This window comes from Rhipicephalus microplus, chromosome 8 (assembly GCF_043290135.1).
Source record: "Rhipicephalus microplus isolate Deutch F79 chromosome 8, USDA_Rmic, whole genome shotgun sequence".
NCBI lineage: Eukaryota > Metazoa > Arthropoda > Arachnida > Ixodida > Ixodidae > Rhipicephalus > Rhipicephalus microplus.
Window position 1 is genome coordinate 16,901,147 of NC_134707.1, and position 23,893 is coordinate 16,925,039.

Genomic DNA, 23,893 nt, shown 5'->3' on the forward strand with positions numbered 1-23,893 from the left:
TTAGATTTGCAGTGAAGGTAATGCCAATATATTTGAAGGTATTCCCAGAATTGAGGTTGTGCCCGTTGACAACTATAACTGAAACCTAGTGGGTACCTTTTATTAGTAAATGTCATTTGTACAGTCTTTCGGCAGTTGATACTCACTTGCCACATAGTGCTGCAGCCACAAAAGCACGCAAATACATTGTTAAGACCCTCTTGATCCCGCTCATTTGTTACACTAGTCTAAAGCACGCAGTCGTCAGCGTACAATTGCCAGTTTCACTGATGACTTCCGAGCGACCCGTGTGACATCGTTGGTGTAAATAATTAACAATAGGGGCCCAAGCGCCGAGCCCAGCGGTACGCTGGAAGGAACTGCGGCCGATGACTACAGTGCGCGATTGAAAGTAGTAAACTGTGTCCTTGTGCGTAACCAATCAGCTATCTATAAATTTTTTTTCGTCAGTAATGATTTCAATTAGAAGTTATAAGAGGTTTTTCTGTGGCACACCGTATCAAATGTTTCGCTATAATCTATGAATATGGCATCAACCGGAGCTCGATTATTCAGGGCCAATTATTAGGGATTATTTGGGGATTGGCGGATCCACTATTATTCAAGAATTAGGGTTTAACGCCCTGAAACCAATCTTATGATTGTAAGAGATGCCATAGGGAGATGATGATGATGATGTTTGAAGTTTTGTGGCGCAAGGGCCGTTTCACGGCCAAAGAGCGCCAGTTCATGTTACCAAGAATATGGACAATGATTGTGATAAGCGGCTGTATAAAGGCCATAAAATTCCTCGCGGTAAGGCGGGTAAAAACATACAAGTAATAAAATCATGACCATGCCGTGAAAGGTGTGTGTGGTGAAGATAGATGACAAGAGTTGGTGATTATAAAAAGCGATGGTGGATATGAATGGCATTAGCACAAGTGCCTCACTCGTTCATACCCTTGCGTCCAAGGGCCGTGAGGCAAGTGCTTTCTTGTGTAACCGCCGCAGCAAAAACCTCTCTAGAGAGGTCGTGCTACGGAATGCCCGGGTGTATGATATGAAAATTATTAATTTCTTTTAAAAACGCTAACAGTGATTTATGACTAAAAAGCGGTTCCCTACCGACGAACATTGCCGGGTGTAAAGGTATATGCTGTCGGTAGGGTAATGGAAAATGTCGTTTTCTTTGAGTTTCTAAGTGTTTGCACTGGATTAATATGTGAAGGACTGTCAATGCCTCTCCACATCTGTCACACAATGGTGGATCACCACCGGACAAAAGATGCGTGTGTGTCGTGTATATGTGTCCTATCCTGAGTCTTGTTAGTGTTACCTCTGTTAGACGTGATTTTGATACTGGTGGCCAATGGCCAAGGTGTGGCTTGATAACGTGTAGTTTGTTTTGTGTGTGTGTATCCCACTTGCTCTGCCAGTAGTCCCTGAGTTTTCGTTTGAGAGACAGCTTAAGATCAAGGGCCGGGATTGATGTCGGTGTAATGGCAGTGCTTTCGTGGGCGGATGCAGCAAGCTGATCCGCCATCACGTTGCCTTGAATCTCACGGTGCCCTGGCACCCAGCACACAACAACATGTCTGTTGAGTGTGTGGAGGGTGCATAAAATGGAGTAAAGTGAAACTAGGACAGGGTTTTTTTGTTTTTTAAGACTGTGCAGAGCCGTTACCACACTGAGGGAGTCTGTATAAATTACTGCTTTTTGTATTTGTGATTGTTTGATGTGTTTAGCTGCCACAAGTATCGCGTAAGCTTCCGCTGTGAAGATACTTGTGCCTGGATGTAGAGGGCCAGCATCCGAAAAGGAAGGGCCAACAGCAGCGTAGGACACAGAGGAGTTAGACTTAGAGGCATCTGTAAAAAATTCAGGACGTGTGTATTTGTGTTGAAGGTCCAAGAAGTATGTTCGAATATGGGCAATAGGCGCATGTTTAGTAACTTCTAAAAAAGACACATCGCAATCTATAGTCTGCCACTGCCACGGTGGCGGGTATGCTACAGGAGCCATTAAACTGTGTTCGAGTGACACTCCAGTGTCCTCAGCTAGACCCTTCCGGCGAACTGAGAAGGGCTGCCTCATTGAAGGCCTGTTTTGAAAAAAAAATGGAGCTCGACAAGTCATTAATAGTAGAGTATGAGGGGTGCCTCTTGTCTGCTATCACCTTAAGGAAATATACAAAGGACATGTAGGTTCTTTGCAGATGAAGCGACCACTCATTTGACTCAACGTAAAGGCTTTCTACGGGGCTGGTGCGAAAAGCACCCGTAGAAAGACGGATGCCCAAATGGTGCACGGGGTCCAGCATCTTCAAAGCACTTGGTGTTGCAGACTGATAAACAATGGCCCCATAATCTAAGCGGGTGCGAATGAGGCTTCGATACAGATTCATGAGACATTGCCTGTCACTACCCCACGTAGTACGTGACAACACTTTTAAAACATTCATGGCTTTTAAACATTTTGTTTTTAGATACTTGATGTGCGGTACGAAGGTCAACTTGTTGTCCAAGATTAATCCTAAGAATTTATGCTCCACATTGACAGACAGACGTTGACCGTTCAATTCAATGTCAGGTTCCGAGTGCATGCCTCTCTTTCGGGAGAACAAGACACACGTGCTCTTTAGTGGGTTCAGTCGGAATCCGTTTTCCTCTGCCCATTTGGAGACCTTGTTTAAACCTAACTGAACCTGTCGCTCGCACATTACCAGGTTGCAAGATCTAAAGCCAAGCTGGACGTCGTCGACATATGTACAATAAAACATATTGCGAGGGATGTACAAGTGCAAGGAATTCATCTTGATGAGAAAAAGTGTGCAGCTAAGTACACCACCTTGTGGCACGCCTGTTTCCTGGACGAATGTTTGGGAAAGAGCCGTGCCCACTCGGACACGGAATGTCCGGTTTGACAGGTAACTTTCGATTATGTGAAACATTCTTCCGCGCACGCCAAGGTGGGACAGGTCTCTTAGAATTCCGAAACGCCATGTAGTATCATAAGCCTTTTCGATATCGAGGAACACAGAGAGAAAATATTGTTTATGGACGAAGGCGTCCCTGATCTGTGCCTCGATACGAACAAGGTGGTCTGTGGTGGATCTACTTTCTCGAAACCCGCACTGAAATGGGTCGAGCAAATTGTTTGTTTCAAGGAAATGTACAAGTCTGCAGTTTATCATTTTTTCGAAGATTTTGCACAAGCAGCTTGTGAGTGCAATAGGCCTATAACTCGAAGGTAAAGAAGGGTCCTTGCCCTCTTTCAAAATGGGAATTATAATAGCCTCTTTCCAGGAGTTAGGGATAGTGCCAGAAAACCAAATAGCATTGTACAAACAAAGTAAGGTTTTTCGTGTTTCGATCGGTAGGTTTTTTAACATTTCATATACGACACGGTCAGAACCTGGGGCAGAAGTACTGCAGGAGTTTAGAGACATTCGCAGCTAGGCTAGACTGAACGCTTGATTATATGCCTCGTATCTAGTGCATTTGTGTTCGAGTTTCTGCTTTTCTATTCTTGTTCTGTATTTTTGGAAAGTGTCAGTATAGTGGGACGAGCTGGATACCCGTTCAAAATGTGCCCCGAGGAAGTTTGCCTGATCTTCCAAGGTATCACCTTGAGTGTTTACGAGTGGAAGTGTGTGTACTTGTTTCCCTGCTATCCTACCGACCATGTTCCAGACTTTGGCCTCTTGTGTGTAAGAATTGATCCCTGACAAAAACTTCTGCCAGCTTTCTCTTCTGGCCTGCCGACGCGTTCTCCTGCCTTGAGACTTTATTTTCTTGAAGGTTTCAAGATTTTCGGCTGTCGGTGAGTTCCGAAGCAGCCTCCAAGCTCTGTTTTGCTGTTTGCGCGCGTTTCGGCATTCAGAGTTCCACCATGGCACACATCGTTTTCCAGGGTGTCCATTTGTTTGTGGGATGCATTTTGTTGCAGCATCAATCAAAAACGCTGTGAAGTATTTCACAGCAACATCAATGTTCAAAGTACAGATGTCATTCCAACCTAGACAAGCGATAGTATGAAACTGTTCCCAGTCGGCTCTGTTTATGAGTCACTTGGGAACACGTGGTGGACACTCAGTTACTGTCGTTGTGCTCAAAACTACGGGGAAGTGGTCACTTCCGTACATATTACTGACAACTTTCCACTGGAGTAGAGGCACAAGAGATGGAGATACTATGCTCAGGTCTATGGAGGAGTAGGTGTTATTAGCGAGGTTATAATAGGTTGGTTCTTTTCGATTCAGCCGACACGCGCTCGACGAGAGAAGGAACTGTTCGATCAGTCGACCTCGCGCGTCATACCGAGAATCACCCCATAGCCTGCTATGCGCATTGAAGTCTCCAAGGAGAACATAGGGCTCCGGAAGTTCATCAATTAAAGAGTATAAATCACGTTTTTGCAGCTGATAGCTAGGAGGAATGTAAATACTGCAGATTGTGATCAGTTTATTGAAAAGAACCGCTCGAACAGCCACTGCCTCAAGGGATGTTTGGAGTTGTAAGTGTGCGCATGCAATTCCTTGATTTACTATGATGGCAACACCTCCGGATGATGTCATGGTATCATCTCGGTCCTTTCGAAAAATAACGTATTTACGAAGAAAATTTGTGTGTTTTGAATTTAGGTGTGTTTCTTGTACACACAGCACTTTTGGTGAGTGTTCGTGTAGGAGTTCTTGGATGTCGTCAAGGTTTCTGAGGAGGCCCCTGACGTTCCATTGTATAATTTGAGTGTTCATGGTGAATGTAAAATAATGCTGTGCGTACGAAAAGCGAGTGGCTGTTTAGACGGGGAGTTTGAGTTCACTTAACAGGGCCGTCATCAGGCCCTGTTATTTGCTTTTTTGTTTTCTTGGCGCGCTCCAAGGAGCCACGCCGCTGTTTCGGCACCAAGGGTGCCGACGTATCCATTGCCTCCTCGGAGGCACTGGATGCCCGCACGTGCGGGCTGTTAGTTTGGATTTTGGGCCTTGCCTGGTGAGAGGAGGCCTTGAGACCCGAAGACTCTGGAGTCTCCGGTCTCTGTTTGGGAGTAGGCGGTGTAGCCTGGGCTACAGCCGCCTTGGGGGCAGGTGCCACAGCCGACGGCTCGCTCTGCGCGGGCCGGAGGGGTGGCGAGGGCTGGTGCGGCGTTGCCCCCTGACGCGCCGCATCAGCATATGTTGCGCCGTAAAATGGCGACACTCTTCGTCTTGCTTCCTTGAATGTAATGTTTTCTTTGACTTTAAGAGTGATTATTTCTTTTTCTTTCTTCCAGTTAGGACACGAACGCGAATACGCGGCGTGTTCCCCGTCACAATTCACGCAGTGAGGCGTAGTAACACAGCTATCAGATGTGTGGCCGTGGCTACCACATCTTGCACAAGTTTCCTGACCCCGGCAGTTCTGCGAGCCATGACCAAATCGTTGACATTTATAACATCGTCTTGGATTTGGAATGTAGGGACGGACAGAGAGTTTGATGTAGCCTGTGTCTATAGATGAAGGCAGTGTGCTAGATGCAAAAGTGAGTATTATATGTTTGGTAGGTATTTCTTTGTTGTCGCGTCTGATGACGATTCGTTTCACATCCGTGACATTTTGCTCTTTCCACCCTTCAAGCAGTTCCTGTTCAGACATTTCAAGAAGGTCTGCTTCTGAAACAACTCCGCGTGAGGTGTTCATCGATCTATGAGGTGAAACAGATACTGGGATATTACCAAATGCTACGAGACTGCCAAGTTTTTCATAGTGGTGTTTTTCAGGCAGCTCAAGGAGAAGGTCTCCGCTAGCCATCTTTGTAACCTTGTATCCTGGGCCAAAGAGCTCGGTCAGAGATTTAGCAACAAGAAATGGTGATATGGCTCTGGCTTGTTTTGTTGGGTTTTTGCTGTGCACAACATGGAATTTGGGAAAGCATTGTCTGGGTTGGCTGAAAATTGAGATGTCATCGGTGCGTCCCCTCTTAGGCGGAGGACGATCTAGGAGACGGGGAAATGCAGGTGTTCCCATAGTAGTGTACTTTTTTTCGGCAGCAATGGCGACCACCCACCATGGAGTCCAACCAGGGGACGCTGAAGCACATGATAGCATAAGGCTGCAGACGCCAGCCGTACATTGCCACTATAACCAAATATAACTACTCAAGGTTGGGTAATTACACAAGGTTAACCCTTGCCGCCAGGAAAAATCGGAAGTAAATGGAAGAGAGAAGAAGACAGGACAGATTTAAAGACGAAAAAAGACGATGTTAAAGAAGATGTAGGAAGAGAGAGATATGCCATAGGGAGAGCTCCGGAAATCCCGACCATCTTCAACGTGCATTCACATCGCAAAGTACACGGGCATCTGACACTCCGCCTCCCTCGATATGCGACCGTCGCAGCTGTTATCGAACCTGCGACCTTCAGGACAGCGGCAGAGCACCCCAACCACTGATTCTACATGGCGGACTGGCGAAAAGTAAGCACAGTCCGTGCGCGAAAATTTGCGACAGATTCGAGTAGGTCAATAACAAAATATTTCGGTTCGTGTGGGAAGCGAACACAGGCTGCCTTTGTGGCGAGCAAGTGATCTACCACAGAGCCACGCCTGCAGCTATGTGCGACGGGCAGGTATACCAAGATTCCCTTGTCCCCATTTCTCAGACAGAGCAAGGGCTTCTGGCTTTTCTTTTTTTCGTCATTTGAAAAAAGTTTCCGAATTCTTTAATAAACATTCAGTTGTAAGTCCAGCGTCTGTCCTGTGAGATTGCTGTTCTTCGCTGTCTTCGTGTGGTTTTTCACTGCTTTTTTTTATTACTATGAACCAGCTCGACCAGAAAGCTACGTTACTAAATAAAAGAGCCGCTCATGTTTTCCACAACTTTCACGGAGCTCATAGTTGGCAAGATAAAACCAAATCACTTCCTACCGGAAGTTCGGTATTCTCATGTCAAGCGATCGAAGACAATCATGAGAATAAAGATAATGGTAACATCACTAACCCCAAGGAGAGGCATGTGACGGTTCTTTGTTGTGGACGTTGCGTAGAATTGATAGTGATGTTCATGAATAAAACATTCCTGTCTGATTACCACTTCCTGTTTCAAAATACTACATAAAGAAAAAAAGAAGAGAAAAGGCGAATACCCAAGAAGCCAGCGATATGTAGTTTAATCATCAATTTTTACAGCCAATCGTTGAAGCGCCTCCAGTCGTGTAATTTACGCACAGAGAATCACTACTTCCGCTAAACATTATAATAATGTGCGTCATTAACAGCGCCTGTTCGGACTAAACAAAGAAGCTAAGCTATTATAAAAATATAAATATAGGAACCGGTTATACAGATAACCACAGTTGTGAAAGTCAGCAGAAACAGCGATGTTGCAATGGCACTAGTCATTCGGCAGATGCCCTTCCTCCTCACACACACACACACACACACTCACTCACACACAGACACACACACACATTATATATATATATATATATATATATATATATATATATATATATATATATATATATATATATATGTATATATATATATATATATATATATATATATATATATATATATGAGAGATGGGAATGAAATGGGCTTGACCTAGCCAGGTGTATTGCGTTGTTCCTGGTAACACTCGTGCTATGCTCCCCAACTAAATAGTTTAGTGATGTCCTTATGATTCCCGTTGTCGCTGTTGTAATTCCTTGCCGCGAGGCGCAGAGTGGTTTCCGAGAAGTAAGAACTCGTCTCTGCCCGGCGGCAGATCGATGGGTGTAGTTGGGTCGCGGCGATAATCTAGCTTCATTTGGTCTGTCTGTCTTTCGCAACTTCGGGGTATTTTCGTGCGTAGGAATGCTTTATTTTTTGAAAATCTTTCGGAATGTTCCGAGTGCAAGATAATTGTTACTCCCGAACTCATCAGTTTCGTTTTTTCCATGTTTAATGTTACGAAGGCTTCTTAACTTTGCTCAGAGGTCGCAGGGACTGGCGTGCGAAAGTGGGTTCACATACAGTGTAGTTGAATCCTTACCCCCCTTCCTTTTCGTATGTGGGCGCGCGTATGATTCGCAATAAAAGGAAAGGAATACTATATCAACGAAGCATTATGTTAATGCTACGTAAAATATACTAATAATATCCGTCGTCTGACTTTCTAAAGCCACGAGATTAGTACAATAGATGCTGCATTGAAGGATTCCCGAAATTTCGATGCTGTGGTGTTCTTGACGAGCACTGGCATGACGCAGTACTCGGGCCTCCAATACACGGCCTCCTCCAGAACGTGACCACCGCAACTGGGATCGAACCCGCAACCTTTGCGTCAGCCGCCGATTACCGTAACCACTGATCCATCGTGGCAGGTGAATCAGCGCGAATGTACAGCGTCAATTTTTATGAAAGGGAACACGGGAGCGCGTGGCCTGCGCGCTCCAGCGGCTGCTGGCAGCGCGTTTGGTTGCTCTCGCGGGAGCGAGAGCAACCACAGTCTTTTTTGGTGTCATCTCGCGGCGAGCAAAACAAGATCTCAGTGCTGATGCGGAACCGCTGGAAAGATTGCGACCCCCTCCCTCTTCAGGGCGATTACCAGCTCTCGTGTAATCGCTTGGAAGGGGCTCGCAATCTTGACGCTGGTTTCACATCAGCAACGAATGGTTGTTTTGCTCGCCGCGAGATGACACCAGGAGAGAATGCGATTGGTCTCGCTCTCGCTTGAACGCGCTGCCAGCAGACGCCAGAGCACGCAGGCTACGCGCTCCCGTGTTCCCTTTCATAAAAATAAACAGAGGCGGGCAGTACGCTACATATTCAACAAATATAAGAGAACAGATTCATCATCTTTAATGCTGGCAAATAAGATTCCAACCTAAGAGCAGCGCAGGAAAATATGAAGACTTAAATTTTTATATATGCTTTATTACAACAGACTCAATGTGAATGCGCGTGCATTTATTCAGCCATTTTTGTCACATACATAGAGAAATCAACATGCACATATTATACTTCCTTATCAAACGCACACTAATCTTTTTAAGTACTCTTTTTTTCCGCGAACCATTGCTGATCGGAATTCGCGGCCTGAAAATATTGTTTCTTTAAAATCTGCAAGTGCATATGAAAGTGCGCTACTTATTGATTTGGAAATGCAGTAAACCAGTGAATGTTCATCGCTTTCACTTTTGCATTTCGTTGTTTTTTTGACTATGTGTTTTATTGATGTAGTGTTACTTCATAATTCACGCACCCGACGTATTAATGATGCAGTGTTACTTCAGTGTTCAATGAATGATGCAGTGTTACTTCATATTTTACGCACCCGACGTATTCCGGGAAGAGTTCTTTTTTGTTTACTTTTACACTTCTTATAGTGTGCGTCGCTCTCCTTAGAACTGTATTATTTTTTTATCCTGACGGGCTGTGCTGGTAATACTTCTAGATATGCCGTAAGATTGCTTTGTTTCCTTTCCGTGAGCTTGTGTGCCTTACGGCTCCATTTGTGCTTGTAAATTCGAAACTGTATATTTTCCCACCTGCATGGCCCTTTGTGACCGCAGTATACTGTAAATAAATAAAAATTGACACTGTACAACATAAATCACGCGTTCGTGACCTTGACGAAGGCAGGAGTCTCTATGTCCAAGATGAAACAGTTCGTTTGGCAGAACTTGTGGCCGGTAAATGGGAAGTCAGATTACAGCAACACAGTGGCACTAATAGCTGCGTGCAGGGCGTCAGCCGTCGATAATGTGACCATGGTTGGGAGGCGCCGTCTTTTAGACATCACGTGCCGAACTTTCCAGCCTTATCACTGGCGGTCACGCAAGCTCTGGAACAAGTTTGAGTGTTTGCGTCATGCTCGCAATCTTGACTAGTCTTGAAGCTTCTCTAACACTGCAGGCGTGGTTTGCGCTGGGAATCGCTTGCAGTATTTTTGTAACCGAAAACCGAATACAGCAAAGGGGAAATAAACTTACGTGGCAATATTTACAAAAAAATCTAGTTCACGCCCCCAGGCTTCTCTGTCATTCTTGCGTCAGACACTACAGCTATAAGACAGATGTGTCTCGCGGCTCAATCCATGCTCGTCGGAGACACTCATCAATACTTCACACTACCCTTTCTTGTTAATTCTTTCTTCACTCCCACAGAAAGGACGATGTTTCGCGAATATCGAAGACACCCGGGACCGGCCATCCACCCCTCAACCTCCATTCCCCCGCTCCCCGAAGGACCGCAGATGCGCGTCCCACATTCCCGCCCTGGCCTCGCAAACGAGGCTAAACGCGATTTGGCGCCGGTGATGCACCTGCCCGTTCGAGCGTCAATGCCGGCCATGAGCCACGAAAAATCGAGGCCGTTCGTTTAGGCACTCTCTTATGACTTATAAGCAAAAGGTTTCCAGAAATGGAGACTGGGGGAACTCTGCGTCGCGCGTGCTAAATCATGACAGGTTAAGAAGTCTACTTATATTAATTCACTTGATGTGATAAGATGAAAGAAACGAGCTTAAACAAGATTATTGCGGGCAAGTACCACCACCCTACGGTATTTAAACCATAGAACTAAATGCACTAGCTTGCGTGTAGACATCAAATGAATGACTTCAGAGCATTTCTAACTAAAGTGATTACTATGCCATATATGAATCCACTGCAAACCTTCCGAATTCATACTTGCAAGCGCTTGCAATAGCATTTCGCATTGCCTTTTGTGAGGGAGAGAACGAAATCACGTGTTCGCGTATTTGCGTTTCGGTGTGCGTCCACGCCTATGCTTTAAACCTATAGATGCTCAATATTTCCGGAGTTCTTAACTGCGGCGTCCCTCGTAATTGTATCGTAATTTTGGGACGCACAATTTTGAAAATTCCTATTATTATTCCGCACATAGCAGCTAAGTGGTAACTATATGGTGTTGAACATTTGGATACCTTGAATGTCGAATATCACTTTGGTGTCGTACTGGTACAAGCGTGCAGCAAGTTTGCCGAATCGAAGCATAGAACTTTTGCTCACCGCTTGCAGCTTTCCGGAAGGCTTTGAAGCGGTCTTCATTGAGGGTGGCGTCATTCTGTCCGGGGCTACACTCAGAAAAGCAACGTCTATAATGAGCGAGATTCGATTTCTAGCAGTAAGCCATGCCGAACGATATCACCGTGTCCCCGGACAAAGCGTCGATAAGGGGCTTTCGCCGTGTATCACACTGGCCGCTGATAGCACGTTGACAAAATTGCGTCGTACGTCTGAACGAGTTTTCGCTTCGTGATTCCGGCGCTTTACTCGAAGAACACTCCCGCCGTTATCTTGCTACACTGAATGCACAAAGATAAGAGACAGTGACATTCCGCTGATATAGCACCGGTAGCTCATGTGTATTCCGTGTGGTGGTGATCAACGTTCATTATCTTCCATTAATTGCCAAGCCCTATATAGACCTGTTTGAGGGCACTTTTACAAAGTGGACAGTCACTGACAATATCATAAATAACTAATTGTTTGAATTCTACGTGCCCGAACAACCATATGACAATGTAGCAGGCCGCTGTGGGGTCTCTGTATTAATTTCAATCCCATGAGGCTCTTTAACGTGCATTTAAATGAACTAGCCACTCCCAGGTGTTTTTTTTACCTGTCACCTTTTTTTGAGATGCGGCTAGGATTTAACCCGTGACCTCCAGGTCAGCTGACAAGCGCTGAAAACACTACATTATTGAGACGGACGACTGAACATAGTGTTTGTTTGTAATTAAATCTTATTGAAGAAAATCAATTCGAAGGTTTTCTTCCCTGCTGGTACGAGCACTTACTGATTCATTGATTCATATCTGGGGTTTAACGTCCCAAAACCACCATGCGATTATGAGAGAAGCCGTAGTGGAGGGCTCCGGAAATTTCGACCACCTGGGGTTCTTTAAACGAGCACCCAAATCTGAGCACACGGGCCTACATCATTGTCACCTCCATCTAAAATGCACCCATCTCCACCGGGATCCGACTCCACGACCTGTGGGTCAGCAGCCGAGTACGTTAGTCACTAGACCACCGTGGCGGGGCAATTCTCACTTCTCGGTGAAGACTTCAAGTGTGCCGCAAAGAAAGCCACACTGGAAACGCCCTCGAGCTCCCGTATTTATTTGCATCTACTTCAAATTTTCGCTAACGGCCAACGCTGCTTTTTTTCTCTTCCGACCAAAGAAGACGCTGCCAAGGCCGCCACTGATGCCGGAAACTCGGCGTACTGTCGTTGTAAGAGCATCTTCCCCAAGCGTGCAAATTGACTTGGCGTGTGCGTTTAAGTGATGTACCACTTAATTTCTACCTTGCTGCGCAATGCTATTTTATAACTGCTTCCTTTATTCCGGGAATTCGACGTTTTGCCCCGTGCTTAGCAGCACAACGAAACAATCGCTACAAACAGCAACTATAGATGAAGTGTGGAACAATGAAGTGCAACAGTGAAAGGTAACGATAAAGTGTGGCAACGTAAAACAACAAGCGACCTTTCTTTCAAAGATTAGATTACCATATCAGAAACGGCTGACCACCGATAAGCAGACAAGCGAGAGGGTATCAGTTATTGGAAAACTGCGCATACTAAGACGGATGCGGCCGGAGCACCTCCGAGGTCCGCATTGGTGAACAGCCGCATTTTCGTTCATACGCAGAGATATTTTTACGCGAACCATTTATTTGCCCTCATAGAGATCGTCCTTTGTGTATCAGAGGCCCACGGGATGGCCCAGTGCTCTCTCATAGTAGAGTACCACGTACTCTAATTCGTTCACCAGCCATTTCTAAACACATGGTTGTACTGGGACGGCTTGCTGCTTTCTTATAGTAGAGGACAAAGTACTCTAAATCGTTAAACATTTTTCCTAGTCTTTCTCGCCTAGTCTTTCTCGCCCACTTCGTGACGCAATAACAGTGATTACCGGGACGTTTATGAAATGAATACTCTCTAACAGTTCATATAACGCAGCCGCCGATCCGTTATTGCTTGTTTCGCATGACTATCGTGCCCGATCAACTGATTTCACTTAATTTTGTGTGTGCGTGTGTGTGTGTGTGTGCGTGTGTGTGTGTGTGTGCGTGTGTGTGTGTGTGGTGTGTGTTGGCGCGTGCATGTGCGTGTGCGCGTGCATGTGCGCGTGCGCGCGTGTGCACGTGCGTGTGTGCATGTGCATGTGCATGTGTGCGTGTGCGTGTGTGCGTGTGTGCATGTGTGCGTGTGTGCATGTGCGTGTGTGCATGTGCGTGTGTGCGTGTGCATGTGTGCGTGTGTGCGTGTGCATGTGTGCGTGTGCGTGTGCATGTGTGCGTGTGCATGTGTGCATGTGTGTGTGTGCATGTACATGTGTGCGTGCGCGTGCGTGTGTGCGTGTGCATGTGTGCGTGCGCGTGTGCATGTGTGCGTGCGTGTGCGCGTGTGCATGTGTGCGTGCGCGTGTGCATGTGTGCGTGCGCGTGTGCATGTGCGTGTGTTTGAGCAAGCGGCGATAACAGCACGTAGCTGATAATCGCGAAATCCTGATAGGTGCTCTGTGCTGACAATGTACACGTGTTTTTAGGAAGCAGGTGGCGAGGAACGGTTGAAAAAATACGCCTGTAGGAAGGAAAGACGAAAAAGAAGCCACTTTCTCGTCTTTGAATGCGGAATGGTGAAGGGCCCTTTAAGATATGCGCACATCGTGCAAATTCATGCGTTGATTGCTTGCTTTACTGCTACATAAGTGTGACAAAAGTGAGATCAGGTTCCGTCGCCTTTAGTGATAGCGACAACAATAGTTCTCGAGTATTGCAAGGGCCGTGTGCAAATTGTAGTGTGATATGAATTATTAAGCGGTGCGTCGGTATGATACAAAAACGTGTCATTCATTTAAAGAATGTCCGTGTGCCGACACGCATCGTTCTACATAAATAAAACCATCGATTAGAACTGATTCTGCAACAAAACTTGCTCTGCTACTCCCCGTATTCTGGTACAGCTTCAATTAGGATACATTTTAAAGTGTCGAAAAAAGCAATGACGGGCCGTGTTGCAAGGCAAAAGCCCGCACATGCTGAAAAACAGGTCGATATGCCGACAGGAAAAAAAATATACCTAATGTTTTGAAGCATTTTAGATGCGAAGCAGCTCTTTGACTAGTCTGTGCAACGCTGTCCATCCGTACGAACGCGCCTTAACGCGCTCTCCTCGACGCAGGTGATGGAGCGGTGCCGAATAGGTCCCGCCGCAGCTGTGCGTTGACATCACGCTCCCCCCCCCTCCCCCCGCAGTGCGCGCTTGCGCCACTATCTCCATCGCCTGCCACGTGCTCGCCCACGCGACCGCTGCTGCCGCCTCGTCCGTGCGCCCGCAACACCTGCCGCTATCACCGCTCGATCCGGTACCACAACCGCCGCTCGCTGCACCACCGACACATCGGTTAACGCGCAATAAATCCGACGCGCGCTTCACGTGAGCGCTGAAATATGCCTGCACGTGTCACCTTTTTCTCGCTTCACCCTCACCATCACTCGCAATGCTCGAGCGCACATCCAGTGCTGAAACTTTCTCGGCCCATTCATCTGCGATGGAGAGGACACAAGAAGATGACGCTCCTTCGCCCGCCGAAGCATCCGCCAAAGCCATTAGGCCTAACCCAGCCATAAATTCAAAGGAATCATCCGGCGCTCACCGCAGCACCCGAGTTCGCGTCGTTCATCTCGGAACGCCACCCATGCGCAATGCTGCTGCTTTGCATCCAATCAGGGTTCCCCGATAGGATGCAAAGATGGTGTGATAAGATGGTGTGAATTTTTTTAATAGGTTCGATAGACGTGTTTCTATTAGACAAGCTTCATGGTAATAACCCTTATACTAAGAAATTTAACCAACTAGCCCAAATAGCCGTTCTTCTTAGACAAGTTTATAACTAAATCTATTGATCACATAGTACCCAGTACAGTCGTAAATATCCCCAATACATATTAAACGAAGCCACGATACGATTATGATAGACGCTTTAATGCCGGGCTATACGGAGAATTTCATCATTTGGTGTCCTTTAGCTTGCATCTGAATACAGGTAGACATGCCTCTATCATTTCGCCTACATCTGAATGTGGCCTTCGCATACGCTACTCGAACCCACGACCTTCGCGTCAGCAATCCATCAACCTGACCACCGTGACTGGTCTAATGTAAGACTTAGGAGTATAAGAGTGGGAGTTGCACTAACTGAATAATTGTGAGCGATTTTTCCTTCTTAGTCGCTGTATTGATTCTTTGATATATTGAAAGTTTCATCAATAGGGGTTGCCCTAACGAAGAGGGTGGCGGGCTTACTTGTATGTCGTTATAGTTTACTTCATCCAAATTATGTTTCTCAAATCAAAGTTCAGGGAGAGCATTTATCACCGATGAAACGCCGTTGCACACTTATCATGGTACACTTTGACTTAACCGTAATCTTGAATAATTAAACTCAACATCCGCCACGACAAAACGTTTCGGGCAGGTGTACCGAACATCTGGCGTTCAATAATAATAAAAGAGCCAGGGAATATTTAAACAATTTCAGAATAATTAGTTAAGCGTGGAGTAAAGTGATCCAATGCGAAGCAATATTCACGAGCACACTGAACATTACGGCACGGACGACATTCATTTCACCCACAATCACATGCGAAATACATCGCCCTGGCAGGCACAGTCATACAGCTCGTAGGTGTTAAATAATTGAAGTGCCTCAGTCCTTTTTTGGTTTATTTCTTTCACGAGACAAGCAGCGCTGTTTTGTAGTGTATATCACAGCAATCGTGGTAATAATTTATCACGAGAACGAGTGTCCAGACCTACTTAAACCCTCTACCAAATTGAGCGCCTAATGGGCGACTCACGTTTGGGAATCTCGTGTTGGCAACAGTGTCGTTGAAGGTAACAAGGCTGGCTGCTTTTGCATTTGCTCATTAGGAGCTCTCATGGACCGTCTACCCTCGACTGTCATCTTGTGGTTTATACGCGACTGGTAACCTGAAAAACGCGGGATCGAATAGCGGCCGTGGTGACCGTAATATCGACGGAGGCGAAACAATAGAGCTGTGGTCCTCAAATAGGAGTCAACGAAGCCATTTTTGGAGCTGTGCCAAACCTACCTTCAAAAAAAAAAAAACGATAAGTTTTTTTTTGCGCACTCTGTCCCGTGACTCTAGCCCCTTCTGAATTTCATTATGCTTCACCCGAAACATTTTCACAATACCGCGCCGCTAATTCTGACGCCAGATTGCAATAGACGTAAAACTCTGCCCAGGTGGCGCTGCAAAAAACGCCCTCACCAGCGCTCCCATCATCGCGCTGGCCATGACTGGGTAGTGCAAAAAGAGTCGTCCGCAAGCGAACTTGCTTTGCCCCTCCTCTTTCATTGGTGTTGGGGTGCAGTTCCCGAATAATCAAGGAACTGGCAAGCTTCTGACGTCAATACAACCTCTCTTCAGAAAAGTTGGAAGCTAATCAATGTGAACTGCAGGTACAAGGTCAAGATGTTCGTTATTTCAGCGTGCTGTAACTCGCTGTTCAAGTGCAAGCGAGCGTCGCATGACACCGAGTTACAGGCAAGCACCCCAATGTGCATTCCGTAACGCCAAATTGCGTTAAAATTGGGCGTACGTACGATGGCAAAGCGATGAAGTACATGCGAGAGCAATGTATGTTAAGTTCAGTAACACAAAACCCGCTTTATCTGATGACCCCAGCGATTTTCGCCTTTGCAGGTGCATTGTCGATCCATCTCTCGCTTCTTGTGCGTGAACTGTTTTATTACGCATTCTAGAAAGTTCCGTTGACAGTTGTCTTCTGTTTGTATATACTGTAGATGGGGATACACGCGTATCCACTTTCTCGCTGTACAACCAAAGGAAAAAAACTGAGACCTCCGAGATAGCTCCGACAATGGTGGAGACCAACAGTGAAAAAATCGTTATTGCTGTCACGACCAGCATTTTGCGAATTACCTGTATGACGAGCATGTTAGTATTTGCTAGTTAAAAGCCAGAACTTAGAGCCTTCAAAGCGTACCTGCATGATTCTTTGTGGTGGCGACCACTTCAGATGTTTTTTTTTTGCTCTTCCTAATTAGTGCAGAAAATGCGTCATTAAAGTCCCGTGTGACGGCTCCTCGCGACTTTGTTGTTCTCGAGCAGTGAAAGCAGCGGGGAGAGTTTAACGGGGAATTGTCGAAAATATATTTGCGTAATTCACGACTATTCTGTCGTCCATTCACCTCTGGTAGTTAGTCTTTCGCAATGTAGTTGCGCAGGCCAGGAAAACCACGAGAGCAGTTACGTATCGTTTTTTCTTTCTGGACGTGTTTTCGACGGCCGCATCAGGCAATTTGCAAGGCGCGAAAGCACGAGTTTATGCGCACAGCACAAGAGTAGTTGTTAACTGCCAAGCTGTTAAGAAAGTAAAGTGAGGGATTGGACTAGTTGGTAATCTATCATTAAACTTCTCAGCGCAAAAACTTCCGACACCTTCCTCGTCTCTTGCGTTGGTCGTCGGACGTTTTTGCGCTGAGAAGTTTATTACTGTTTAGGAAATCCGTGATTTGCGCGTCCGATCAGAAAGCAATTCTCATCATAAACAGCTCTGTGTTGCATGAATGAGGTAGATACTAATACTCCGTACTGGTCGCCTGAAAATGTAGAAGACAACAGTGAAACGTAAGGCTGCGAAGCGACGGTGGCGAACCGAAGACCTCGAGTACGCACGAGAGAACACCAAGGAACGTGAAAGGCTCCAGCGTCCATGAGAAGATCCCGAAGCGATGGATGGCCTACGCCAACGATGACGTCATCGTCGATCTTTGAGAGATGCGAACGCTCCGTTTCAACGCGACTGTCTGTCTCCGCAGCTTCGAAATCTGCGTCGTGTCTGCGACTATCTGCGGTTCAAATGTAACCTCTGCGCCCGGATAATCGACGGGGAAAAAAACCTGCAGCATCACCCCGCTAAAGCCTGACAAGGATCAAGAAGCAAACACGGATTATAGTCTTGAGAATTCGTCCAGTTTCGAGCCTGTTCCGAGCCTTACGCAGATTAGTAAAAGAACTGCCCTTTTTCATTCGAGAGATTGAGCTGCACGCTTTAGAGGCCTGTTTCTATTGAAATCAAGCGTCTGAGCAGCAGAATGAATAGGAGCCTCTCTTTGCATCCTCCTTGAATCTCTCCTTGCAGCCTCTTATGAATGATGGTAACTTTAGGGGAAATAGCGGCGAAGGCAGAAAGTGAAGTGGATTATTCATGTTGGCTTGTTTGCTGTAAAGTTACTTCCCTAGTTACCTTCACGATATTTGAATACAATTATCAGACTTTTATTCGGCTGCGAAGCACTCCAACTCAGCACACACGTCACATCATTCTTTGCGATTCACAGCTGTGGCCAACGGCTCTGAGCTCCAGCAAGCCAGACGCCCCACCAATTGAACAGGCCCCACTAAATGAATTAAAGTACTCCTAAAAAAAAAAAAACTTCAGAGGTGCGAAGATCAAGCAAAAAGTGGCCCTGCAAACCAGTTATTCTTGGACGAAAAGCGGAGATGTATATAAAATGAAAATGCGACAGTATACGGCTTAATAAGGAGTGCACTGCTCATCTTACTTGAGGGCCTTTCCTTCGAATATACTGAGTTCATAGTTGCAAACTGACTTTTCAAGAGCGCAGACGCAGCACGTTTAACGTATATACGTCGTGGACGTTGATATTATGTGTAACGTGCCCACTAATGTCAACTTGCGAGAATTTCTGCTGGAAATAAAAGTTTTTTCTGTGTATTCAATAATAATAATAATAATAATAATAATAATAATAATAATAATAATAATAATAATAATAATAATAATAATAATAATTATTATTATTATTATTAATGGCATGTATTATTAATAGCATTATTTCAGGGTTTGACGCCCCGAAATAACTATACGAATACATGAAGCCGCAGAGTTTCCTAAAATTAACTAGAGGGGACTCTGTCACTGTTATCGTTCAGCGACCATAGGAATGATGGGTAGTACACACATTTGCCTAGTTCTCGTACTTGCGGGCGGCGAATCGTACTTGCGGCTTCGTTTATTGCTGCGTTTCGGTTTTGTTTTGAAAGAAAGATTCAACCCTTTTGAACTTTGTGACCAGATTCGGAAAGGTAAGTCTAAAAGAATAAGGTGGTGAAGTGCAACCGCTGAACATTTGCTGATTCTTGTTTCGTGAGAGAACAGCTCCAAGCCACAATAACACACACGGAGCCAAAAGCAGGCCAGAAGTACAAAGATTAGACAAATGTGCGTACCTCCCATCATGCGTTGCAGCTCCCATAGACACTAGCGTTGGAGTTTCCCCTTGTGTGTAATAGGAAACTCTATGCCTGACGCCACAGGGAATGGCTCCAGAAATTTTGACCACCTGAGATTCTTACACACACACCTGAATCTAAGCACACGGGCCTCAAGAATTTCGGTGTCCATTGAAAATGTGACCGCAGTGGCCCGGAGTTGATCACACTAATTTCGGGTCAGCAATAGAGCACCCTAACCCAAAAACCACCGTAACTTTCTTTTTCAATTTTCAACACGACATCGTTTTATGTCAGGGTCCACCAAGATTTAAATGACGTATTTCCGTCACAGATATGACGTTGCTAAAATTTACATGAGCAATATAAAAAAAATGAATCAGAAGAAAAGATTTCCTAATAATAGAGACCCTAAAAATAGATTTTTTTCTAATATTAGAGATTTCTTCTTTATTACCGATTATTGCATGTAGTGCCCCGCCACGGTGGTCTAGTGGTTAAGGTACTCGGCTGCTGACCCGCAGGTCACGGGATCAAATCCCGGCTGTGGAGGCTGCATTTCAAATGGAGGCGGAAATGTTGTAGGCCCGTGTACTCAGATTTCGGTGCACGTTAAAGAACCCCAGGTGGTCGAAATTTCCCGAGACCTCTACTACGGCGTCTCTCATAATCATATGCTGGTTTTGGGATGGTAAACACCACAAATCAATCAATCAATCAATCAATCAATCAATCAATCAATCAATCAATCAATCAATGAATCCTTGCTTGTGGTACAAGCATTAGTATAGGTCACTATGAACAATATTACTCCCAACAGAAGCGACATCAAGACAGTCGCGAGACTATTAGTGGTTACAGCGCTCAAATTCTTTTAAGTTCACCAGAGGTTCAACCCTGGAGAGCCATTTTGGAACAAAGTCATGTTGCTTGAGTATATCAACGTACTGAGCTTAATGCTTTCGGGGAAGAGCACGCGCGCAGGACACCTGTCATGGTCACAGTAGAAATCGGCCATTCTAGCCTGCCATAAAAAATGCCGGGTAAAGCATCATTGTAAGATCAATAGAAAATGAGGATGAACTGAGGATGGGGTGGTATTACCACCTAAGTGTCGCGAAAAGAAGCACCTCGTTAGGACACCAACTAACGCCGACAAAGAACGCTGTGGCATCCTCAGCCCTTTGGCGCTGAGGCTGCCACAGTACAGGGCTTCACCCTATAGTTCAGGATGATAATGCGCAGAGTTTTTCAAAGCACTGGGGTTTAGGAATAGGGAGGGCAAAACTGACTAAGCGGGTAGACTTAACTAGAAGGAGGTTATCTGATAGGTGGCTAAAGTCAAGGCACGAGTGAAAATTAAACCCTTCACTGCAAAGTACCCGTCCAACTTTGCTATCGAAAGGAAAAAAAAAGATAAATCTAGTGGTTAGTTCACGAAGTATTACGGCTAGGTGGCGTTAGCCACCGTCCGATCTAAAGGGTACAGCCACATCCATCCATCCATTCAGCCGCCTCGATGCCAGCATTGAAGCGGACGCCACGGCATCAAAGCCTACTAACGCCACCTAGGTGGCGTTAGCCCTACTTGAAACAAAGTGTGGCTTTGCCTCCGCGATGAGCTCGCACAAGGTTTGTGGGGTTGATTTCGCAAGTCACAAACGCAGCGTGTAATAGCGACGCGCTCTACGCGCCGATATGACTCGGTGACGACGCAGTTACGTGCTTCGTCTTTCGCGTTGCGCTTGCGTGTGTATCGTAGTGGAGCTTCGACATGCAACAATTGTGTGTCTTCGCCACCTACTGATACGAATGCGATGATACCGACTGCGAGAGACTGCTGCATTAGGCACCGCTGAATTACAACGGCGTCGACGGGTGAGTGTCGCGCAAGTGAGTTTCGTGCGGCGACGGGCATGCCAGGGGGGAGCGGCAGGCCTTCAGGCATCCCTGACACAAGCTGGCAGCCTTGTCTTTCGCGTTTGTGAAGTTGAGCACATCGCAACCCAACAGGTTGCGATAGCGATGCAGACACCGATGAAGGATCGGAAGATTGTATCTTCTCCGAAAAGACCTGGACGCTGAGATTGTGGTTATATCAGAAGAAAAGAAAAGAAAGGTGCCGACCCGTAACTGTCTCTCCTTACGAGGACACCTCAACAGGTCAGCAGAGGAATGGGATATGGGGAATAAAAGATATAGAGAGAAGGAATAAAAAGAATAGAAGGAAAACAGTTGGATAAGAAGCCGCCAGCCAGCGAGAGGAAAAAAGAAGGAGATAGGAAAGTGGAGATCCGGTCGAAGCAGTCCAAGGGCGGGGTGCCACAATGCGAGAGCTGCACGGCATCAGGAGACCGCGGAGGGCGAACCAGTCGGCGGGAGCTACGCTGAAGTCGGAGATCGCGAGGGCACAACCGTCCAGCTTGAAATCCTCCGAGCGAAATCACCTGGACGCTGCTCCCCGACACAACGCTGCATGTCAAGCGCATATCCGCAGGACGGCTAACAAACCGCAAATGACGCTCCTTCGCTGCAGCAGACCACGAGTTCAAAAAAAGATCGAATGGAAAGCTCGTTCGGTTTCACTTGCACGGTTTGCGAACCCCGTGATTCAAGTGCGATTTGCGCGGTGCTCCGGTGCTTGCCGTGTCTCCTGCAAGTATCTAACAGTCGCGAGTTCTTCAGTATCGTAGTGGAGATGATGTGCCACCAAGTATGAACATAGATGCGTTAACATCTAAGGGTGCAGTAGCCTCAAAACATTATACATTACACATCAATGTGTAATAAACATTGAACTGCTTCTGTGAAGACACCTTTAACTTTCGTGTGTTGTACCGATTCCTGCATCAGAGGGATAGACCACACTTAAAAAAAAAAAACATGTATTGCCTCTTTAGAGCACGTACAGAGCACACTATACCACTGTGGTGGGTTACGTGCAACGAGAGAGAATTCCAGAGCTACAAAACAAGAAAGGCAACGCCGGCTACGAGAAAACCTCAAGGCGAGGGAAGGCTTACGCTAGGGGCAAAGCCTAGAATGTTTTTTTGGGGGGAGGTGGGAGACAGATGGTTCAACCATACTTTATGCATGTTTGTGTGGGCCTATCAATTTGTGTATATATAAACACGCAAAACTAGCAAATATCAGGGGGAGGGGGGTAGAACCACCCCCTCCCAAACCCCTTCCTTTGGCTACGCCCCTGGTCTACGCCAACGAAGACAAGCCCGTGTCATGTCTGTGATCGTCGGTTGTTTAACTAGAACCTCCTTGCATGGAAAATCAACGTATAATCAACCTAGTATAGCTAAGCTAAAGCCTCATAACGACCTAGACGCAACCTGGAAACAATCCATGTCACCTCACTGAGCCCTGTACAAACAATCTAGGCGCAACCAGATTAGTCTTCAGAACCTTCTAGTTTCAGTGTTGCGAGCCTTGCATGGCTTAGCGCAGGTTTCGTCAATGCATTTTTTTATTCGCGTGGGAAGTCGAAATCAGTGAGCTATAAACACTTCGCTTAACTAAATCTGGCTTCGGCCACGAATAAAGGTCACCCAGGCTATACACAAGAGAAGATTTGACGCAAGGTGACGTGACCAGTTAAGAAACTTATAACCGTCCTTAAACTACGAGGTGTGTGGGGCAAAGTTATAAAAAGGTCACCGCGTAGTTAAGCACACAGTTGTTTTAGGAGAAAAAAAAGTTAAACAAACAAAAGATGAGTGTTTGGCACAAAGTTGTCAAGATGTCCCGTGGGTACAGTGGCAAGGCAAAGAGTTCGTGGAAAGAAAGTCCACGCGGTAAACGAATTACTTTTCGCGGTTTTAAACTAATCTGCATTGCAAAGTCCTCGGCTTGGGAAGAAAAATAACCTCCTGTCGGAAAAGTGTATTGAAGATAGATGGTGGCGATGCAGCAAGGAGTGACTACAGCAAAACGCTAGAAAAGAAAAAATATATATTTTTAAACTTCCTTGCTTCCTACGTACTACTTGATTCTCTGAAAATAAATACAGGAATGATCGATAGCTCGTTTCTTTTGTTAGGCATAATAAAGAATTATGTTTCTTTTGTTAGACATAATAAAGATTAATGTTTCTTTCGCTAAGCACAATTATTTATGATTGAATTTCCGCGTACGCAATTTGTTTTAAAACAGCGGAGCACTTTAAAGGCCCAACTGTCGTATGCTGCCTGGTCGCTTGGAGTAAGGCAGGCAACCTCACATGATGATGATGATGATGATGATGATGATGATGATAATGATGGCCTCTATGAATGGCTCACACGCATTTTGGGGATTGGACAATAAACTAGTAATCTCCAAGTAGAAGTGATCACTCAAGAATTGTGTGACTAACGAATTGTGGAATAGTTATAAAAATGGTGCTAATTTAGATACTCAAGATCGAAACCACCCCGATTCATTTAAAAATGTCGCTGCTGCAAAAAGTGATCCCAGTGACAATGAACTTATGAGGAGGCTCACAAGAATGGAGTGTTAGAAATACCAAAATCCAATGTGATCCGATTAAATACCGCGCCGAGAATATTTTTTCCTCAGTAAATTGAACGGGTTGCATGCTATAATGT

The 23,893-nt window shown here is 45.7% G+C and overlaps 1 protein-coding gene across 4 annotated transcripts in view; it reads right to left on the bottom strand.

Annotated features, from left to right (window-relative positions):
• Positions 1 to 23,893, bottom strand: part of LOC119164183 (5'-3' exonuclease PLD3-like) — a 145,139-nt gene that overhangs the window by 61,014 nt on the left and 60,232 nt on the right. The window contains exon 1 of one of the 4 annotated variants that reach the window (XM_037416308.2): positions 10,983 to 11,124. The exons of the other annotated variants lie outside the window; for them this stretch is intronic. Coding sequence (XP_037272205.2) covers positions 10,983 to 11,036 — 54 coding nt within the window. The 5' untranslated portion in view covers positions 11,037 to 11,124. Of the gene's footprint in view, positions 1 to 10,982; positions 11,125 to 23,893 lie in introns of those variants that run through there. 4 annotated transcript variants of the gene reach the window in all.